Source organism: Sorex fumeus, unplaced genomic scaffold, assembly GCF_029834395.1.
Source record: "Sorex fumeus unplaced genomic scaffold, SorFum_2.1 ptg000125l, whole genome shotgun sequence".
Taxonomy (NCBI): Eukaryota; Metazoa; Chordata; class Mammalia; order Eulipotyphla; family Soricidae; genus Sorex; species Sorex fumeus.
Genome location: NW_026606182.1, coordinates 5,409,209 through 5,430,821, shown reverse-complemented (window position 1 = coordinate 5,430,821; position 21,613 = coordinate 5,409,209). Strand labels below are relative to the sequence as shown.

The 21,613-nt window shown below is 54.9% G+C and overlaps 1 protein-coding gene across 2 annotated transcripts in view; it reads left to right on the top strand.

Annotated features, from left to right (window-relative positions):
• Positions 1-21,613, top strand: part of TCF20 (transcription factor 20) — a 140,158-nt gene that overhangs the window by 88,179 nt on the left and 30,366 nt on the right. For both annotated transcript variants that reach the window (XM_056137486.1, XM_056137485.1), the window contains exon 3: positions 12,798-18,545. In XM_056137486.1, the coding sequence (XP_055993461.1) occupies positions 12,798-18,545 (5,748 nt within the window). The remainder of the gene's footprint in view (positions 1-12,797; positions 18,546-21,613) is intronic.

Here is a 21,613-nt window from a genome sequence, read left to right as displayed (position 1 = left end):
TTCGCCTTATCCTGGGTGTAGCGAGTCTTGTTCTGTGGAGCAGTAGAGGAAAAATCAAGGCTTGAGGAAGTAGTTGGCTCTGCATCTCGCTGGGAGGAAGAATTTGACCACGTGTGGGCACCGAGGCTGCCAGCGAAGGGCGTGTGTGGATGGAGCGCGTCTCCCCAGAAGAGACCAGGGGAGTGAGCTGGTGGGCACTGACAGATGCTGGCACTCCAGACCGGGGCAGAAACTCAGGCAAAGTTCCACCTGGGGAGTGGGGGACATCGCGTGTCCCTGGAGTAGGTGACATGATGTCATGAGAGGTGAGACTGGAAATTCTTCTCATGGTGTCAGAAGCATAAGCCCAGTGGTTCTTAAACTAGATAAGTAGGAAACTGGGCTTTTGTCTGTTTGTAAAATGGGTCAGGTAAACTGAGAAGACCAGTGGCACCTCTGTACCCATCACCCAAATTCATCAGATGTCGCGGTTGGCGCCTTCTGAGTCCCCTCCTCCACGTAGACCCAAGACACCAAACACCGTGCCTTTTCCATGTATGTTGTTTCTAAAATTATCTACAGTCATACAGAGCTGCCTAGCTAGTTCGTCAAAAATCCATGTTATTTAATATAATATAGTACAACTCCTTAGAAGCTCGGTCCTACTACAAGCTCACAAGTAGCCTCTCGGGCCGGGGAGGTATGCCTCCGTCAGGCAGAAGCGTCTCCTGGCTAGTGGGCACAGTGAAGTGTTCTCCGCTGTACCTTGTCCTTGACTGCCTCTTGGAAAACCGGCCTCTCCTCCCCTCTCTCCCTCCCTCCCCTCCCACCTTCGTTCTTTCCTTTTTTCTTTCTGGGTGCCACACCTGGTAGTGCTCAGGGGATGCCTGTGGCTCTGTGCTCAGGTGTGAACCCCAGCAGTGCTCAGGGCACCATATGGCTGTCCCCTTTCTTGTCCCCTTGCCTCACCACATTTCCTTCAGACTGTCAGCATGGTTCCTCAGGAACATTAATATTTTCTTCTTAAATGAGAAGTGGGGATCAGGGTAGGCGACCCGGAGAGGTAGCACGGCAGGTAAGGCTCTTGCCTTGTATGTGGCTGCCTTGGGTTTGATCCCTGACACCCCTTGTCGTCGCCTGAGTCCCACCAGGAGTGATCCATGCGCAAAGCCCAGGAGTAAGCGCTGAGCACTGTCAGGTGTGGTCCCAAAACAAAAAATATAAATAAATGAGAAACAGGGCTTTTAAAAAATATTTTTATGGATCTTGGGTGTTGAAATCTCAAAATTATTTTTCTTGCGGAAAGGTATCGCCCTTTAATTTATTGATACTTTGAAGAGGTTGGTAGCCTGTGAGCCCATATTCCCCCAGGCTCTTCCTGGTTTTCCAAATTTCACTGAAGAAAGTTAATATCTTTCCTTTTTCTTTCCTTTTTTTTTTTTTGGGTGAAGCAAGGTAGTTTTCATTGAAACTTATTTCGAAAGGTGTAAGGGGAGAGAGGGGAGACGTACTTGTCTGAGAGAGAACACAGGCTTCTGCAGAGTGGAAATAAGCAGGGAAACAAGAGACCAGCAGGCGAGCTCCATGTTGGGCGAACACGGCCTTGAAGCGCGAGCCGCAGGTTCCCTTTAGGGGAACTCGGGGATTCATTTTTCAAACCCGATGGGAGGGGCTCGCAGCGGTGGTGCGGCGAGTCTCTAGGCTGAGATTTCAAGCCAGGGGGGTGTGAATGATGAGGTGAAGAGCGTGGGGGTTGGTTACCTTTAGCCAAACGCATAAATAAGGTGAAGCAGTGGCGTATATAGACATTCAGGGAAATAGAGCCAGATTGCCTACCGCTTGTCATATGTCATGATGAACGGGGCCCTGGGGATGACTCAGTGGCAAAAGCCATGAGACCACAAGTCTGATCTCCGGCGCTGCTCACTGCCGAACAGGGACCCCCGTGGCCTCGACAGCGTGTGGGATCTCTGCACTGCACACAGCCTGACTCAGGACCTGGCTAGCAGGCGTGTGACCCTAGCTTTGCCGCAAGCAAGAGGGAAGGGAAGGAGACAGAATCCATTTCAGAAGTGGGTTTCAACGACGGGAGGTTAGGAAGGACCCTGGAAGAGAGGGCTGGGCTGGGAGGCAGCGAGCCGTGCTCACAGGCCCTAGCGCCGCAGAGAGGAGTCCCGGAGCAGGCACGCGTGTATTATGCATGTTGTCATTTCGGTCTAGAAGCAGCAAAGTCCCAGGAGCAATGACCAGTCGTTTAGGGCCAGATCTTGGCTTGTAAATGCTCTTCTCCTCTACACCTCTGGGTGTCTGGAGAAACGGCTGCTTCTGGCAGGCGGGGCAGGGGAGTACAAGATAGCCCACAGAGAGGAAACGTTCAAAGAGGGCACGTGTCAGAGGACACGGGAGTCTGTTTGAAGAGGTTTCCACGGGCTTAACTGAGGGCATTCTGAGCCGCAGATCAATGACTGCATGAATGAATCAATGTATGGACAAAGAGGGGAAGTTCTGCCTGCTCAGGCTGGCTCAGGGACCACCTTTGGCAACTGGCAAGGAGATGGGTTCACAGGGGAGCCGTAGGAGCACGGATGTGGGCCAGAGAACGAGGTGCCGGTACAGACTCATGGCCCCTCCGATGACGTCACTGCCAGTTTCAAAGCGACTGAAACTGCTAGACCACCCCAGCACGGTACTGATGGGGTCGCTGAGTGGAGAAAGCTGCATTTTCATTTCAAGTCAAGACAGACTTGAGCAGGTGGCCGTGCTGTTCTCAGCAGGGATGCGCTCCACGCCACCTCTCTTGTGAGGCTGCAGGAAAGTGGGACCTGCTTGTGTACATTCAGGAGAACCGTGTTGGGCCAGGGCCATGGCAGGCAGGAGCAGACGGGAACAGGCCCCTGGCGACGGAGGTATCGCCCGAGACTGTTCCTGGGTTGGATCTCGAACCAGGAGGGACCGTGGCGTTGGGATCACTCACAGCATTTGAATTCCAGATTCAGATGAACCTCGATGGCGTTAGGGATGGAGCAAGAAGGTTGGTCTCCTAATGTGGAGGACGGTGTGCTGGTTACAAACCCCGTTCATTCAGAATACATAGGTAATGACTATGTGTGGGAAACAGGGCAAGTGATTTGAAGCGTTAATTATCAGGGGCCAAGGCTCACGTGGTAGATCACGTGCCTTACATATGTGCAAGGCTCTGCCTGGTTCCGTAGATACCATCGGTGGGGCCCTCCCACAGCAATTAAAGAAAAATCAGTTGGGCGACCTGGTCGAAGAGGAGGGGTTATTGGAGCGCTGCGCTGTTTTCCTTCTTGCGGTGGAGGCTGTGCGACTGACAGAGCTCCGGGGACCCCGAGCCCACTCGCCCTGATACTTAGTCCAGCTGTTGGGGGTTGGTGCTTCAGAGCTGGGCCCAGCAATGTGTCTGTTGGGCTCAGTGGTGCTGGGGGGTGGGAGTGGGGACACGGCAAAATAGTATTCTTACATTTTCCCGTACTTTTGGGGGAAAAAGGTTGGAGATCCTGAAAAGCTTTGAGCACTCTTCGGTTTGCAAACCTGTGAGATTTGATCTCTTGGTGATACTGGTTTGGGTCTTTGCACCTAGATGCTTTGTGTATTTTAGCCTCTTTGTTATTTTTGTTTTGAGCTTTTTTGGGGAAATTTGTAATTTTCATCATCAAGCTTTTACCACTCTTACCTTGGATTAGTTCTTTGGTACACTTCTTAGTCCTTCCCCTTTTCACTGAGACACTGTGATTTACAGTACGGGGAATGTGAATGATGGTTTCATGCATACATGGTTCCAGCACTCTGGTATACTTTTAATTTTATTGCTGTGCCAAGGGAAACATTTTTGCCTATGCACTGCAACACTGATTGCTTCCTGTGACCCTTTTGTCTGTGGAGATTTACAAATGATGCACTGTTACAACCTTTAAATGAGAGTCCGGTCATGTCCTGAACCCTTGGCCTCAACTGTTTTCTTCTTTTTTTTTTTTTCTTTTTGGGTCACACCTGGCGATGCACAGGGGTTACTCCTGGCTCTGAGCTCAGGAATTACTCCTGGCGGTGCTCAGGGGGCCATATATGAGACGCTGGTAATTGAACCCGGGTTGGTGGCTTGCAAGGCAAAGGCCCTACCCACTGTGCTATCACTCCAGCCAGCCCCCTGGACTCAACTCTTAATGGATATTTGTAGGGAGCCCCAGGTAGCCTGAGAGACAACAGGGCCCTTCTTTTGCCCCTTTCCCAAGAATTCGTGGCCATCCTTCGCATGGACTGGGGCGAGGTACCCTGTGATATTAGGAGACCTCCGAGTGTCCAGGGCAGGTGGCTGGGCTGCTCGGGCTGCCAGGAGTAGGTTTATGGCATTTTCCTCACAGTTACAGAGCACACGCTTGATGGATGCTGCAGCCGCTGGGTGGTTTGATGGGATTCTAAAAATAGGCCTGCCCACTGTGGAGTGGGATTCAGCTGTTTTTAAGCCTGGTTCTGAAAAAAAAAAAAAAGAAAAAAAAATGGCTCCAAGCCGGCGCTTTCTGTGAGCGCGCTCCCTGGGCTCCATGGTGTCTGGGATGTGTGGAGTTGGCATCAGGGTTTCTGGAGCAGAAATTCTAGAAGCCTGGCAGTGCCTCCTCTTCCCCAGCTGCCCTGGGACTGGTGGGGCTTCCTGGGCCTCCTCTTGTGCCCGTTTGCGCAGGGAACTGCATTGCTGTTGTCTGTCAGGAGAGCAAAGATACGTGTGGGCTAGTGTGAGGGACTTGTTTCTGCAGTGGGATGAATGAGATTTTAAGGCAGTTATTTTCTTCATAAGCATTAATATAAGTAGAAATGTAAAAGAATAAAGTCCTTTGACAATCCTTCCCTCCTGCATTAGTTAAGGGTTTTTCTCTGTGGCCCTCTACCAAAAATGAAAGTCCAGTATTCAAGTAGTTGTAATCATAAAATGGGTATGACTTTATCTGTTACTTCTCTTCATCAGACGGTCCATGATAAGCTGCTCCTATGGGGCCTAGAGTCTTCACCATTTTATTTTTGTTGTTGTTGTTGGGTTGTTGGGCCTTATTTGGCTGTGCTCAGGACTTGCTCCTGTTTCTGCTCTCAGAGATCCCTCTTGGTAGAGCTCCCGGGACCATATGGAGACCCAGGGAATCGAACCTGGGTTTGCTGCATCCATGGCAAGTGCCCTGCCTGCTCTCCGATCATTTCCACCTGATGCTGTTCTCTACTGCTTTCTGGCCTGTCGAGAGACGTGCTGTGGTTTGGGGAAGGCTTCCAACAGAAGGGGGTCGGGACTGGGTATCACCATCTCATGCTCTGATGCTTGCTCAACTTCTCCGCACCTGCGCCTGGAAGGACCCAGTCCTTGGAGCGAGTGAGGGTGAACTACTTTTTTTTTTTGCTTTTTGAGTCACACCCAGCGATGCTCAGGGGTTATTCCTGGCTCTGCACTCAGGAATCACTCCTGGCGGTGCTTGCGGGGACTATATATGATGCCAGGGATCGAGCCCAGGTCGGCTGCTTGCAAGGCAAATGCCCTACCCACTATGCTATCGCTCCGGCCCCCGAGGGTGAACTACTTTGACTTTTATGTAAAGCGCCTGATACAGGGAGTGGTAGGTGTTCGATGTGCAGTAAATAGGCGAGAGCTGCAGTGGTGATAGATCTGACTGAAGTGATCAGAGTTTTAAACCTGGGTTTGGGTGCTCCTTGCTGAGTTTGTGGTGCAGTGAAGGAGAGACCACGAGCTTCACAGTCAAAAGAACTTGAATGCTGGGCTGGTGGGTACCTTTTATGCTGGACGAGAGTCTTAACCGCAAAGTCTGTTACTACTTGGCTCATCTTGGGTTTTTTTTCTCTCTTTTCAAAGTTGAAATATGTGTAAATCTGTATAGTGCCTAGCACATTCATCAAGAGGTGGTGTTATATTAATGCCCACACCCTAGCTACTCGTTAAAGGAACGTGCACTTTACCAAATTTATTACTACGCAGAGAAAGAGCCACAAATCCTCCGTTTTCCTGTGTCGAGAGGATCACATTTCTAGGGCCCTTAATTTTGAGAATCTGCCCAGGACACTAGGAAGGAGTTTGTAGACCCGGGGATGCTTCGAGAGACATTGTGGTGATAGAGGGTCCACAACACAGAGGGAGTGGAGTGGGCTTGCTCACCCAGCTGAGACTGCACTGGGAAGATGCTGAGGGGCTTCAAGGCACGGGGGTGGGGACGGAGGGGGTCATGGCTGCCCGACATTGGGTGCAGAAATGCCCTTCCCCTGAGCGGCTCGGGGACGAGAGCGAGATGGAAACGATGGGGCAGGGCAGGAGGGACACAAGGCCAACACCAGAAAATACAGAGCGGGATTCAGAAATGCAGCATGTCAGAGGAAGAGAGAAGCAGCATTTCGGTTTTTGTCACTGAAGATTAGTTTGGTGACTGCTTTGGTGTGAGAGAGAATAGTAATAGAGATTATGTGTATATGATTCGATATTTTTCCATTTGGGCTTTTGGGCTCCCTGGGGCTCCTGCATGCGAAGCGCGCACTCCAGTCCTTTGAGCTGCCTCCCTGACCCCCTGTTCTATATTTCAAATTCTTCTCCAGTTCTTAGAGCAATCATTGCCGCCTAGAGAGGACTTGGAGGCTCAAGCCATTGCCAGATGGTTGTGAATTCCTGCAGCCTCCTCCCACCCCGTGGTCAGAGCCCAGGACCCGGCGCTGGGGCTTAGTTTTGGCATACCGTTCAGTTTTGAGCCCTGGGCATTTATTACTTCCCTGCAGCTTGGCTGTGCGTTTTGTCTGACATTTCTAGGTGTTTTGTTGAGGGAGGATTTTGAGTCCCTCTGGTATGCCATATTGCATGAAATAGAAGTCTCTCACTCCCCAAGTGATGATATTCTGCTCTGAAATCCTGGGAATGAGAGGGAGAACTCTATTAGTCAGGGTCCTGGTAGGAAACAGATGGCACATTCACACTGTGTAATTGGAGGAGCATTTAATTGTATCGTTCAGGGTTCATTCAGGAAAAGGAAAGCTTTCTCTTCCAGCTCTGCAAGGTTTTGCTGGAAGACTTAAGGATTTACCCAGCCATCGGAAGGAGTGGGGCTGGGAAGTGTGTGTGTGGGGGTGCTCCCGATGGCCTCAGGGTCCAGAGCCCCACAGAGTGGTGCCCCCTCCGCGCCATGAAGGTCAGCCGCCGGGAAGCTGTGCCCAGTGCAGCTACCGCCAGGGTCAGCTGCTCCTTTTCTTCCGTCTTCCAAATCTCTCTCGTGCTTTTCTGCCCAGTATTAACCCTATTCCCAGTGTGCGATCTGCAGAGGAGGACTAAGAGAGTGATGGCAAGAGAGCTGATGGCCGAACAGGGCTGGGACTGTTTGCAAAGCCGAAGCAGACGGGAGAAACGGGAGAAGCAGCGCCTTGGAGCTGGCTGTAGCAGCTGTTAGGGAGGGAGGAGGCCCTTGCAGTTCCTGGAGCAGAAGCTGTTGGTGTCTTGTCTCAGCTGGCCTCAGGGACTGCAGGGTGGAGAGAAAATTCCTCCTCGCTTCCCTCCCTTTCCCAGCCAGCCAGTCTTTGAAGCTAGAAGGTCTTTTGGAGCCATTTTTTGTTTGTTTTTGTTTTAGGTCACACCTGGCAGTGCTGGGGGTGGGGGGGTGGGGGTTTACTCCTGGCCCTGCACTCAGGAATCACTCCTGGTGGTGCTTAGGGAACCATATGGGGTGCTGGGGATTGAACCCGGGTCAGATACATGCAAGGCAAGTGCCCTACCTGCTCTACTGTGTCTTGGCTAGCTTTGGGGCCTTTTGACTGTCCCTAGAATATCCACCCTCCCCCCAGGGCACAGGTGGGACAGGGATGCTTGAGAACAGGCTGGAGGCAGCTGGCCACTGCAGAGGGCTGGAACTCATGAGCGGGTGTTTTTCAAGGCAAGGAAGAATGAGCAGAACACTGTGATGAAACTTGGAAAAGGAGAGAGAGAGAGAGAGAGAGAGAGAGAGAGAGAGAGAGAGAGAGAGAGAGAGAGAGAGATACACTTGTAAAGAAGGACAGAAACTGTGTTGGAAACAGTTTGGAGAACTTTGTGACTTGGTGAAGAACAGATTGCCGAGTGGGGGTGTTGGACAAGGAGGGAGGAGAGGGGGAATGTTGGTCTCCTTTGTAGTGCAGGTGGGCAGTGGAGGTTGCGCTCTGGTGACCTCTGCCTTGGACTCCGGGACGTGGAAGCCCAGGGCTCTGGTTCTTGCGAGGTACCGCCTTAGCACTCTGGGAAAGCCAGGAGAGCCGCGGAGAGCAGGGTGCGGGAAAGAAGTTGGAATGGGAGGTATGCGGGACAAGAAAATTCGGGCACTTCTCATTATTAATGACATGCTTCGTACTGATTACGAGGAACTCTGAGTTGTCTTAAATGGCAATATTGGAGTGATCTTTTTGTGTGCTGATGCCAGTGTCCCATATGCTCTGTGTGTTCTTTGGATTCCTGGGGTGCTTGGTTTTCCTGATTGCTTTCCTTAGAACTCCTAAAAAAGATGAACTTGCACCCACTTGCTGGTAATCATTTACTTCGAATATTGAATTTGGTTCCATTTAGGATGATGTGTTTGTATATGGGGTGGGGGAGGGGAGGCTTCTGTTCTTCTGGCCAGTAAATCAGAACCCATGAATTGTTGGGAGGAAGGTGTCAGCGGACTCCCGAGAGGCTGGGAGCAGGCCTGAAGAGAATCTGGTCCGAACCATTTCTCCTTCTGTGTCAAGTGACACACCCAGCAGTGCTTGGGGCTTACTCCTGGCCCCGCGCAAGGTGTCTCCTGGCCGTGCTCTGGGGACCACATGCAGTGCTGGGTGTTGAATCCGGTGGGTCTCATTCAAGACAAGCGCCTTAGCCCTGTACTATCTGATAGGTCAAGTTCAGGCCCCAAGGCTCACAGTGGTCTTCAGCTCTCAGAAGCTCCTGTTTGGGAAAATTTGGGAGCAAGTAGCAACATTGTTTATACCAGATTTTTCAGAAACCTCCTTTTATTTACAGAGGGCTAATTAAGCAACACTGTAAACTGTTTCTTATGGAGAGATGATCTTTTGGGGGAAGCTTTTAATTAAACTGCTGCCTTTAGTCTGTGTTCAGCCTAGCCTGTTAGCCACCTGATTCCTCGCGTAGGATAGGGCTGCTGGGGTGCTGGAAGCGCCCCGTTAGCAGAAACAGAGCTCGTGGGCAGAGTCCCCTTCGGCCCGAGTGAAACGGGGGTGGGGGCAGCCGAGGTGGAGGTTGAGAAAGGACACACGCGACGTCATGTTGGTGGCCGCACACTTGGACGGTTGAACTGTGACCGGACAAGCCGCTCCAGTGCCTGGTCCTTGATCCTCCTGGCTGTGTGGGAGGCTGTGAGGCAGACGGCCAGGCCCCAGGGCTCTGTGAATTGTTTGGGCTCCGCTGGCTGTAAAGTGAGGCTGGGGTGTGATGGGGTCCCAGCGGGTCCTGGCGGGTCACGGAGACACGGGGCAGTGTGCTGCAGAGGCCGTCGGAAGAGGAGGCTTTGGGTTCGTTTAAAGATGGCCTTTGTCAAAAGTCAGAGACCCTAGTTAAGCTCTTGCCAGAAGTGAGCCGGAGTCCTGAAAGTCACTGACCCCTGAGCCGTGATCCGTTTCAGGCGAACGTGATCAGGCGAACGGTTTGAAGTCTCCGGTTCTCTTGTGACTAGGCTGGGAGCGTTTCCCTTGAGCTGGACCCGGAAGATTGTAGGGCAGCACCCACCGCATTACACCCCCATCTCTGCGTGTACAAGGGTTTGTTTCTGGATATACCTGCCAGTACTTGGGAACAAGCGGTACCAGGGATGGGTTCCGGGCGTCCTGCAGCCTGGCATGTACCTAGTCTGTTGATATTGAGCTCTCTGGCCCACGGGTTTTTGTCTAATTCTCTGAGGGCTAGTTCCCACGCCATTTACTGGTTCCTGTCGAAGGCCGCCGGCTGTTCCTAACCTCAGGGAACACGGTTTGTGCCCGCTGAAGGTTATAGCTAGTGGGGGAGGGACAGTATCTAAGTGGCCTGTCTGTCTGGTGGGAGTGATTGGGGGAGGCAGCTTGGTAGGGCACGGGGGTTCTAGGGAGACCCTGGGTGAGGATGCAGAGTTAGCAGTTTTCCATTATTAATGGGATGGCCAAGGGGAGCCCCCCCCCCCCCCAATCTAGTGGCCTCTCTCTTAGGGACCAGCAGGACGTGAGAGGGACCAGCCTTATTGCTGTGGAGAAGGAGCAGCCCAGGTGTGTGGGTTCCTCTAGAAATGCCACTGGCCATTCCCGGCTCGGAGATTAGAGGGTAGGGCTGGTTGTCAGCAAGGAAGTGGGCCTCCTGGGGGTGGTGTAAGACTTGGAGACAGAGAATGCCAACTTACCTTTTAGGGCTAGAGTGATAGTGCATCAGGTAGGGTGCTTGCCTTGCATCTGGTGGACCCAGGTTCAATCCCTGGCATCCTGTGTGTTCCCTCTCGCCCGCCAGGAGTGATCCCTGAGCACAGAGCCAGGAGTCAACCCTGAGTACTGCCAAGTGTGTCGTTCCCCCGCCCCCACCCAGAAAAAAAAAAACTAAAAGCAAATTTACCTTTAAAAGTATTGACTTGACTGTCAGCAATTCCCTTTTCAACCCCCCCCTCCCCCGCGTAGTCGAGAACCAAGAAAGTAGCTGTATAATACGTCCCAGTTGGAAATGTTCCTCTTTCAGCAGCTCACCCTCGCCGGTGTTTGTTTTGCAATCACTCTAAAATACCTGATGTTCGGCCTGGGGGCCCGGCTCAGCAGTCAGGCTACACACTTCATGTACCAGGGCCAAGTTAGACCATAGCTCCACATGCCTCCCGGCTCCCACCGCGTTTGTGCCCCCGGTGGGGTCCCCCAGGGCCTGGGGAAGAGCTCTGGCATTGAACCACTGGCGGGTCGGCTGACTCTCAGGCCCCAGGCCTCTTGAATACTGCCTGGGAGATCCAAACCCCACCTCAGGCCCCAGTATTTGATACTAAAATTATCTGGCTTTGTCTTAATTCCTGTGGCTCAGAAAAAGACAAGAAAAAATAAAATTCCTCTTAATTAGTTTGAGAGAAGCATTTACATTCTGTTCATTACTCTTGGCAGACTATCTGGTGACTTTGGGGGGAAGCCGGGTGCTTGGATTTTACTTACTTTTGGGTTTTGGGCCACAACCTGGCCGTGCTCAGGCGTTTATACCTGGCTCTGTACTCAGAAATTACCCCTGGCAGTGCTAAGCGGACCATGTGGGATACCGGGGTCAAACCCAGGTCAGTCTTGTACAAGGCAAAGTTCCCTACCTGCTGTATTGTTGCTCTAATCCCCTGGTGTTTGGGTTAGTAAATTCTTATTTTTCTCATATCCTTTGCAGTCCTCCAAAGTGGTCTATTAGATTGCAGTTTTTTCATAATAATGGCCAGTGATAACTTTGTTGAATACTGGATCAGTTCAAAACACCGAAAAACAAAACCAAAATAATCTAGTTGGGGCTTGGAGGTCCAAGTTCTTATAAACCTTCAGAGGTAATCTTTGACTGGTCAGTGGTGCTCTGCCTTATACTGCCCAGGAGTGAGTGGCCGAGGCGGCGGCCTTGGACACGATCATGTTAGCACACGGGGTTGACCCCCAGGAGCTAGTGGGTGTCTGCAGGAATTTACACACTGATTGGCGTTGGGCGTCCCAGGGGCCAGGGCCGGGACTCACTGGAGGCTCGCAGTGACACGCTTCAGTCAGGCTAAGGGGCTCCCTTCTGTCCTCAGACAGTTCTGCTTCTCAGCCGGGCTGGAGGGAAAGTGCTTTGAGGGGAAAGTGCTTCATCGTTCCAGGCTCAGCTCCGCGATCAGTCTCCTGCATGACTTGTACTTGCGCACTCCTCCTGCACCGGAACTTGAAGACTTTTTGGGGAGGGGTCCTTTATTTGGGAGGGGTGGCCGTGCTTAGGGCTTACTTCTGGGTCTGTGCTCATGGTCACTTCTGGCAGGCGCTGGGGACCATGTCGGGTACTGGGAACTGAACCCCTGTCTGCCATGTGCAAGGCAAATGCCTTATCTGCTGTACTATTTTCTCCTGAAAATGTTCAGTTTTGTGGTCTTTGGGGCCCATATCGGACAATACTCTGGGCGTACTCCCTTACTCCCTTGACTCAGAAATTACCTTTCGTGGACTCGGGGAACCATATGGGATGTCAGGGATCAAATGTGGGTTGGCCGTGTGCAAGGCGAACACCCTACCTATCATCCTTGCCTCTTTTCCACCCCTTCCCCCACCAAAACCAAAACCTTATTTTTGTTATTTATTTTAATTTTTATTAGTGAAACACCATGAGGTACAGTTGTAGACTTACAAATGTTTGTGCTTGGGTTTCAGTTACACAATGATCAAAGACCCATACCTCCGCCAGTGCCCATTCTCCGCCACCACTGATCCCCAAACCTTATTTTTAAATGGCTGCTTTTTATTGGCAGCAACAGCCATCCCGTTTTAAAATCTAGTCGACGGGGGCAGGGGTGGTGGCTAAGTTGGGGGTCGCTCACTTACCCGGTAATGAGGTTTTCGCTATCTTGGATTTGTACTTAATTAGCCCGAGTATTTCTCCTCTCGCTGCCGTGAACTCGTGCCGCACTCACCAATCCATTTCTCTCGCTTGTTTGCGTTCTTCGAAACGGATCGGATAAGAATTAGCAGGCGAGAAGCCGCAGAGCGGCCCTCTCCACCCGGACAGCGGAATCCCCGCGCCCTCCGTGTCACGCCGGGCCCGTTTGCACTCCGGAGCCGCGCGGCTCATCATTCTCTCTCTTTTCTTCCGTTTCCAGGAGGGCTGTTGGCCTGCCGCCGTGCTGCTGAACAGCATGCAGTCCTTCCGGGAGCAGAGCAGCTACCACGGGAACCAGCAGAGCTACCCGCAGGAGGCGCACGGCTCATCCCGGGTGGAGGAGTTCAGCCCTCGGCAGGCCCAGATGTTCCAGAATTTTGGGGGCGCCGGCGGCGGCGGCAGCGGCGGCAGCGGCAGCAGCGGCGGTGGCGGTGGCCGGCGAGGAACGGCAGCCGCGGCGGCCGCGATGGCGAGTGAGACATCCGGCCACCAGGGCTACCAAGGCTTCCGGAAGGAGCCGGGGGACTTCTACTACATGGCAGGCAACAAGGACCCCGTGGCCTCTGGGACCCCGCAGCCTCCGCAGCGAAGGCCCTCGGGGCCTGTGCAGAGCTACGGGCCGCCCCAGGGAAGCAGTTTTGGCAATCAGTATGGGAGCGAAGGTCACGTGGGCCAGTTTCCAGCCCAGCACTCGGCCCTGGGTGGCGTGTCTCATTATCAGCAGGATTACCCGGGGCCTTTCTCTCCGGGGAGCGCGCAGTACCAGCAGCAGGCGTCCGGCCAGCAGCAGCAAGTGCAGCAGCTGCGACAGCAGCTGTACCAGTCCCACCAGCCTCTGCCGCAGGCCCCCGGCCAGCCCGCGTCCAGCTCCTCGCATCTGCAGCCCATGCAGCGGCCGTCCACGCTGCCCTCCTCGGCCGCTGGCTACCAGCTCCGGGTGGGGCAGTTTGGCCAGCACTACCAGTCTTCGGCCGCGGCCTCCTCCTCCTCCTCCTCCTTCCCTTCCCCGCAGCGCTTCAGCCAGTCCGGACAGAGCTACGACGGCAGTTACAGCGTCAACGCCGGCTCCCAGTACGAAGGCCACAACGTGGGCTCCAATGCCCAGGCGTACGGGACCCAGTCCAATTACAGCTATCAGCCCCCGTCGATGAAAAACTTCGAGCAGGCGAAGATTCCACAAGGGACCCAGCAGGGGCAGCAGCAACAACAGCAGCAGCAGCAACAGCAGCAACAACAGCAACAACAGCAACAGCAACAGCAGCAGCAGCAGCAGCAGCAGCACGCCCCGCAGCACGTGATGCAGTACTCCAATGCCGCCACCAAGCTCCCCCTGCAGAGCCAGGTGGGCCAGTACAACCAGCCCGAGGTGCCCGTGCGGTCGCCCATGCAGTTCCACCAGAACTTCAGCCCCATCTCCAACCCTTCCCCGGCTGCCTCGGTGGTCCAGTCGCCCAGCTGCAGCTCCACCCCGTCCCCCCTGATGCAGAGCGGGGAGAGCCTCCCGTGCGGGCAGGGCAGCGTGCCCATGGGCTCCCGGAACCGAATCCTCCAGCTGATGCCGCAGCTCAGCCCCACCCCGTCGGTGATGCCCAGCCCGAACTCCCACGCTGCCGGCTTCAAGGGGTTCGGGCTGGAAGGGGTGTCGGAGAAGCGACTGACCGACCCCGGCTTGAGCAGCCTGAGCGCTCTGAGCACCCAGGTGGCCAATCTCCCTAACACCGTCCAGCACATGCTGCTCTCCGACGCCCTGACCCCGCAGAAGAAGGCCTCCAAGAGGCCCTCCTCCTCCTCCAAGAAGGACAGCTGCGCCAACTCGGAGGGCTCCTCGCAGCCCGAGGAGCAGCTCAAGTCCCCGCTGGCGGAGTCCCTGGACGGCGGCTGCTCCAGCAGCTCGGAGGAGCACGGCGAGCGGGTGCGGCAGCTGAGCGGCCAGAGCACCAGCTCCGACACCACCTACAAGGGCGGCGCCTCCGAGAAGGCGGGCTCTTCGCCGGCGCAGGGGGCTCCGAGCGAGGCCCCCCGGCTCAGCGGCAGCCCTGCCGCCCGGGACGAGGCCGCCTCGCCAGGTGCTAAGGACGCGCCGTCGTCCTCCGAGGGCAACCCGAAAGGCAGCGAGAAGTCGGTCGGCGTCATTGTCTCCCGGGAAGCGATGGCGGGGCGGTCGGAGAAGCCCGGCGGCCCGGACAAAGGCTCGCAAGACGACGACCCCGTGGTCGCCCAGAGGCCCCCCAGCGCCGGCGGGGCCAAAGAAGCCAGCCACGCCGCAGCCGCACAGCCCGAGCCGGCGGCAGCGGGGAGCAAAGGGAGCAAGAACGGCGACAGTAGCTCCAACCACAACGGGGAGGGCAACGGCCAGGGCGGGCACCCGGCCGTGGGCCCTGGCTTCGTAGGGAGAACCGAGCCCAGCAAGTCTCCCGGAAGCCTGCGTTACAGTTACAAGGACACTTTCGGGTCTGGCATGCCCAGAAATGTCAGTGGCTTTCCTCAGTATCCCACGGGGCAAGACAAGGGGGACTTCGCCGGGCACGGGGAGCGGAAAAGCCGCAACGAGAAGTTCCCCAGCCTCCTGCAGGAAGTGCTCCAGGGGTACCACCACCACCCTGACCGGAGATACTCCAGGAGCACTCAGGAGCACCAGGGCATGGCCGGGGGCCTCGACGGAGCCTCGAGGCCTAATGTCCTGGTTAGTCAGACCAATGAGTTAGCGAGCAGGGGCCTTTTGAACAAGAGCATCGGGTCCCTGTTAGAAAACCCCCACTGGGGCCCCTGGGAAAGAAAGTCGAGCAGCTCAGCTCCCGACATGAAGCAGATCAACCTGGCCGACTACCCAATCCCCAGGAAGTTTGAGCTAGAGCCCCAGTCTTCCGCCCACGAGCCCGGGGGTTCCCTCTCAGAGAGGAGGTCCGTGATCTGTGACATTTCTCCCCTGAGACAGATTGTCAGGGACCCCGGGGCCCACTCCCTGGGACACATGGGTGCCGACGCCAGAATGGGGAGGAATGAGCGTCTCAATCCAAGCTTAAGCCAGTCAGTCATTCTTCCAGGTGGGTTGGTATCCATGGAAACAAAGCTGAAAGCTCAGAGCGGGCAGATAAAAGAGGAAGACTTTGAGCAGTCCAAATCCCAAGCGAGTTTCAACAACAAGAAATCCGGAGACCACTGCCACCCTGCCAGCATCAAGCACGAGTCCTACCGGGGCAGTGCCGGCCCGGGAGCGGCCACCCACGATGCCCTTTCCGACTACAGCCCCCAAGACAGCAGACCCATGCCCATGCGGCGGGTCCCCGGGCGAGTGGGTCGCGAGGGCATGAGGGGCCGGTCCCCTTCTCAGTACCACGACTTCTCCGAAAAACTGAAACTGTCCCCTGGCAGGAGCAGAGGCCCCGGCGGCGACCCGCACCACATGAACCCACACATGACCTTCTCCGAGCGGGCCAACCGGAGCTCCTTACACGCTCCCTTTGCGCCCAACTCGGAGAGCTTGGCCTCCGCTTACCACGCCAACGCCCGGGCTCACGCCTACGGGGACCCCGGCGCGGGGTTGAACTCGCAGCTGCATTACAAGAGGCAGATGTACCAGCCGCAGCAGGAGGAGTATAAGGACTGGAGCGGCAGCTCCGCCCAGGGCGTCATCGCCGCCCAGCACAGGCAGGAGGCGCCGCGCAAGAGCCCGAGGCAGCAGCAGTTCCTCGACAGAGTCCGGAGCCCTCTGAAGAACGATAAAGACGGGATGATGTACGGCCCGCCCATGGGCACGTACCACGACCCCAGCGGGCAGGACGGGGGCCGCTGCCTCCTGTCCAGCGACGGTCTGTCTAACAAGGGCCTTGAACTGAAGCACGGCGCCCAGAAGCTGCAGCAAGAGTCCTGCTGGGACCTTTCTCGGCAGACCGCCCCGGCCAAGAGCGGCGGCCCGCCCGGGATGAGCAACCAGAAAAGGTACGGGCCCCCCCACGAGAGCGACGGGCACGGGCTGGCGGAGTCCGCCCAGGCGTCCAAGGCCGGCAACGTCATGCTGAGACTGCCGGGCCAGGAGGACCACTCTTCCCAGAACCCCTTAATCATGAGGAGGCGCGTCCGTTCCTTCATCTCCCCCATTCCCAGTAAGAGACAGTCCCAGGACGTGAAGAACACCAACCCCGAAGACCGAGGGCGCCTCCTCCACCCCTCCAAAGAAGGCGCCGAGAAGGCGTTCAATTCCTACGCCCACCTTTCCCACAGCCAGGACCTCCGGTCTGTGGCGAAGAGGGAATCCGCCAAGGACCTCCCGAGCCCGGACAGTAGGAACTGCCCTGCCGTCACCCTCACCAGCCCTGCCAAGACCAAAATCTTGCCCCCGCGGAAAGGCCGAGGACTGAAACTGGAAGCCATCGTGCAGAAGATCACGTCTCCCAACATCCGGAGAAGCGCCTCCTCGAACAGCGCCGAGGCCGGGGCGGACGCCGTCACTCTCGACGACATACTGTCTCTGAAGAGCGGCCCGCCCGAAGGTGGCGGCGTTGCCGCCCCGGAGGCCGAGCTGGAGAAAAGGAAGGGAGAGGTGCCGTCGGACCTGGGCTGTCCAGCGAGTCAGGAGCTGAGCGTGGAGAAACCTCTGGCGCGGTCTTCAGAGGAGTGGCGCGGCGGCGGCGGGGACAACCAAGTGAAAACCGAGACCCTCCCGGAAACGGTGACCGTGGGGAAGGAGCCCCCCGGCGCCGTGGCAACTGCAACCTCACAGAAGCCTGGGAGTAGCCAGGGGAGACCAGACGGCTCCCTGGCCGGCGCGGCACCTTTAATCTTCCCCGACTCAAAGAATGTACCTGCGGCGGGCGTTCTGGCCACCGAGGCGAGCGCCAAGGCCGAGGAGAAGGAGAGCGACACGGTGACGATTTCCCCCAAGCAGGAGGGTTTCCCCCCGAAGGGCTACTTCCCCTCGGGAAAGAAGAAGGGGCGGCCCATCGGGAGCGTGAACAAGCAGAAGAAGCAGCAGCAGCAGCAGCCGCCGCCTCCCCCCCCTCAGCCCCCTCAGCCGCCAGAAGGTTCTGCAGATGGGGAGCCAAAGCCGAAGAAGCAGCGGCAGAGGAGGGAGCGAAGGAAGCCTGGGGCGCAGCCCAGGAAGCGGAGAACCAAACAGGCAGTTCCCATCGTCGAGCCCCAGGAACCCGAGATCAAGCTGAAGTACGCCACGCAGCCGCTGGATAAAACCGATGCCAAGAACAAGTCTTTTTTCCCTTACATCCACGTGGTGAATAAGTGTGAACTGGGAGCCGTGTGTACAATCATCAACGCCGAAGAAGAGGAACAGACCAAATTGGTGCGGGGCCGGAAGGGGCAGAGGTCGCTCACGCCGCCTCCCAGCAGCGCCGAGAGCAAGGCGCTCCCGGCCTCCTCCTTTGTGCTGCAGGGACCTGTCGTGACGGAGTCTTCCGTCATGGGACACCTGGTGTGCTGTCTGTGTGGCAAGTGGGCCAGCTACCGGAACATGGGGGACCTCTTTGGGCCCTTCTATCCCCAAGACTACGCGGCCACGCTCCCGAAGAACCCGCCTCCCAAGAGGGCCGCGGAAACGCAGAGCAAAGTCAAAGTGCGGCACAAAAGCGCCTCGAATGGCTCCAAGACGGACACTGAGGAGGAGGAAGAGCAGAAGGAGCAGAAGGAGCAGAGGAGCCTGGCCGCCCACCCCCGGTTTAAGCGGCGGCATCGCTCCGAAGACTGTTCCGGAGGCCCTCGGTCCCTGTCCCGGGGCCTGCCTTGTAAGAAAGCATCCGCCGAGGGCAGCGGCGACAAGACTGTTTCGGACTCAAAGCCCCCCATGCCCTCGACTTCAGAAGGCGGCCCCGAGCTGGAGTTACAAATTCCTGAACTACCTCTTGACAGCAATGAATTTTGGGTCCACGAGGGTTGTATTCTCTGGGCCAACGGAATCTACCTGGTCTGTGGCAGGCTGTACGGCCTGCAGGAAGCGCTGGAAATAGCCAGAGAGATGGTGAGTACCCGCTGCCTGCTCTCGGTTACCGGCTACCTTTGCATTCTGGCTCCGGTCACCGTTTTGGTCGCGCGTGTCCCGAATGTGTGGTCATGCCTCGGAATCCCAGCCCCTAGCTAGGCCCCAGTGAGGAATGGAAAATGAATTTGGGCCATCGGACTTCCTTTTATCTCCACTGCGTGTCTACAGGTTGTAGCGCTCTGCCGGTGTTACGCAGAGCATCAAGGCCAAGTTCCCAGCCCATCCTCCTCAATCCCGGTTCTTCTGCTCTCCCTAGATAATAAGATTTTGTGCACTTTGTTATTTAGTGATTAAAAAAAAGAAAAACATTCCCACATCTAATAACGCGGGAAGTTGATGAGGTATGGTTTTATGTTTCTGTTTGGTTTTTGCTTTGTTTGGGGGCCACACTCGGCAGTACTTAGGGTTTATTGCTGGCTCTGTGCCCAGGGCTCACTCCTGGCGGGGGCTCGGGGGACCACATGAGATGCCAGGGATCAAACATGGGTCGACCACATGCACCGCAAGTGCCTTACCTGTTCTCTCTCCAGCCCTCGCTTAAGGCTGTATTTTCTTTCTCCTCAAGCTTTTTCTCTCTGGAATTATTAGTCTGTTTTCTTGGACGGTATCTTTTGTATCCATACTTCCCGGTCAGGGTATTTATTCTTTTGGTCGGTTTGTTTCAAACTGGAGCAGTGTTCACGTGATGGTTTCTCCTCCCTCTGCTCTGAATGCCGTCTACTGCAGCCTGGGGGTAGTGTGTAGCCCCTCATTCAGGACTGGGCCATCCTGCACTAGTTCCCCAGGAAGGTGGGTGGGAGTTGGGGAGGCAAAGATCCTTTTTATCTCGACTTGTCCGTTGCTCTCAACTTTCACTGGCCATTGTTTGTGTGTAACATTCTTTTCTTACTTTCAAGTAATTTTCTCTGTCTTGGAGTCACTGTTTCTGACTCATCCTCTAGCGTCCCGGGGTTAAGTTGGAGAGAACTCAGGCTGTTTTGGTTTTGCTCTCGGTGTATTTTCTCCCCGTGCGTGTTTGAGGATTTGGCTTCTAGGGTTCTGACATCTTAAAACGTGTGTCCGGAGGCGTCTCTGCTGTTGTGCCTGCTGCACGGAGACCTTCCACGGCCTCTCCCCTCAGGCCCTCCCCGTGGGTTGCGTTGTGCCTTCCACGCGTTCCCTCCATCCCCGCTGGAGCGCCGGGCCTGTGTCTCCTGGAGTGAGTGATCCTTTGCACTTAGCCCTCTCTCCTGTCCTAATCCTTTCACACCCTTTATCATCAAGCTTCTGTTTATCTATTTCTGCTCTGTTTTTCCAAGAGCATTTTCTTCTGGACGCACAGTGGGATGGTGGGGGTGGGGGTGGGGGTTACCCGATCACGCTGGGTCGAGTTGGCACTGCCGCTCTGGTTTCCGGTTCCGTCTTGTACACCCTCCACCCTGTTGCAGATGCTTGATGCGCTGCCTTCCCGGGCTCTGCGCAGGTGGCCGGCACTCCGCTGGCTCCCGACTGCTTTCATTCTTTTCTTCCCCCTTCCGGCCACTTACTCTGTTCTTCCAGCTTCTAGAATGTGGCTATCTCTTGTATGTTATCTCCTCTCCTGAGAACCGCTTCATGGATTTGTCTTACAAATTCATACCTTTTGTGGAAAGGGAACAAATGTGTAAATACATGTTCAGTTGGCCATACTTGAATCAGATGAGCAATTTTGGTATGAATTAATATTTAAACTCATATTTGATGACTGGGTTAGAGTTAATATAGATTGTATTTATCTGAATAGCACTCTTGGAACCTTTTTTATTGTCCTTTTTTCCCCCCTTCCAAAACACTCATTTTATTGTTGCATTTGTGATGGGATTTGAAACTACTCGCAAACTGTAGTCAGAATGATAAGGTGAAATTTAGGTGTTCTGAACGTTAGAACACTGGAACTCGGTCACAGGAGTCTGCTCTGCCCTGCTCCCTGCCTCTCCCTGTCATGCATACATTCCTCTTTCTTATAGAGGCCACAGCCAGCAGTGTTGGGGGTGCAGGGAGGCATCAGCCCACCTCACGGGGGAGGGGGGGCGCTGTGGTGCCGGGAAAAACTCAAGGCCTCATTCATGCAGGGCGCATGCGCTACAAGCTGTTCTCTCTCTCTCTCTCTCTCTCTCTCTCTCTCTCTCTCTCTCTCTCTCTCGTCCTGCTCTAAGACGGGTTTTTTTTTAAACCTCTTTTCTTTCCTTTTCTCCACCCTCATTGTCATTCTCAAACTCCAAATTTAAAGTAAATTTACTTCTTAGATAAAAGTAAAGTAAACTTCTTAGATATGGTGACATTTTAAAATGCAAGATGCAAGAATGTTAAAGACCCTTAAAGCAAAGAATTCTTTAGACGGGGCTGGAGTGATAGCTCAGCGGGTAGGGCATTTGCCTTGCACACAGCTGACCTGGGTTCGATCCCCAGCATCCCATATGATCCCCTGAGCACCGCCAGGAGTAATTACTGCGTGCAGAGCCAGGAGTAACCCTTGTGCATTGCCGGGTGTGACCCCCTCCCCCCAAAAAAAGAATTCTTTGGACTGTTTCAAGCCCCCGGCTGTCTCTTCATTGTCCTCCAGCCCCTGTGGATGGCCTGCTTAGGCTGTCTTCAGAAAGTTAGAACTTGCTGCGTTTGTTTTGTTTGTTACTTTTTGGTGTGTATCCCTGCCACTCTGCTGCTGTTTCAACATAGAATATTTTCACACTGGTAGAGTAATTTTAATGTGTAAATTTTTAAGCACTGCGTAGCAATGATTGGTAACAGGTAATCAGGCTCAATTCTGCTCAGAGGATAGATGCCGAGATTTTTTCCTCAGGCCAAGCCTTCTTTACGGAAAGTAGAAGCCCTCCCCCACCTGATCTCCCTTAAATCCTAGCCCCCTCCCCCATCCCTGAAAGGCTGGGGAACAGCAGGCCTGATTCTCAAACTCATCAGGAGTGCCTGTCTTCAGAAAGTGACACTGTAGTCTACTGCTTGTCAGCTTTGATCCCAAAATAAAATGTGGGATGTTATTATTGGAACAAATGCACTGAATATGATAAATC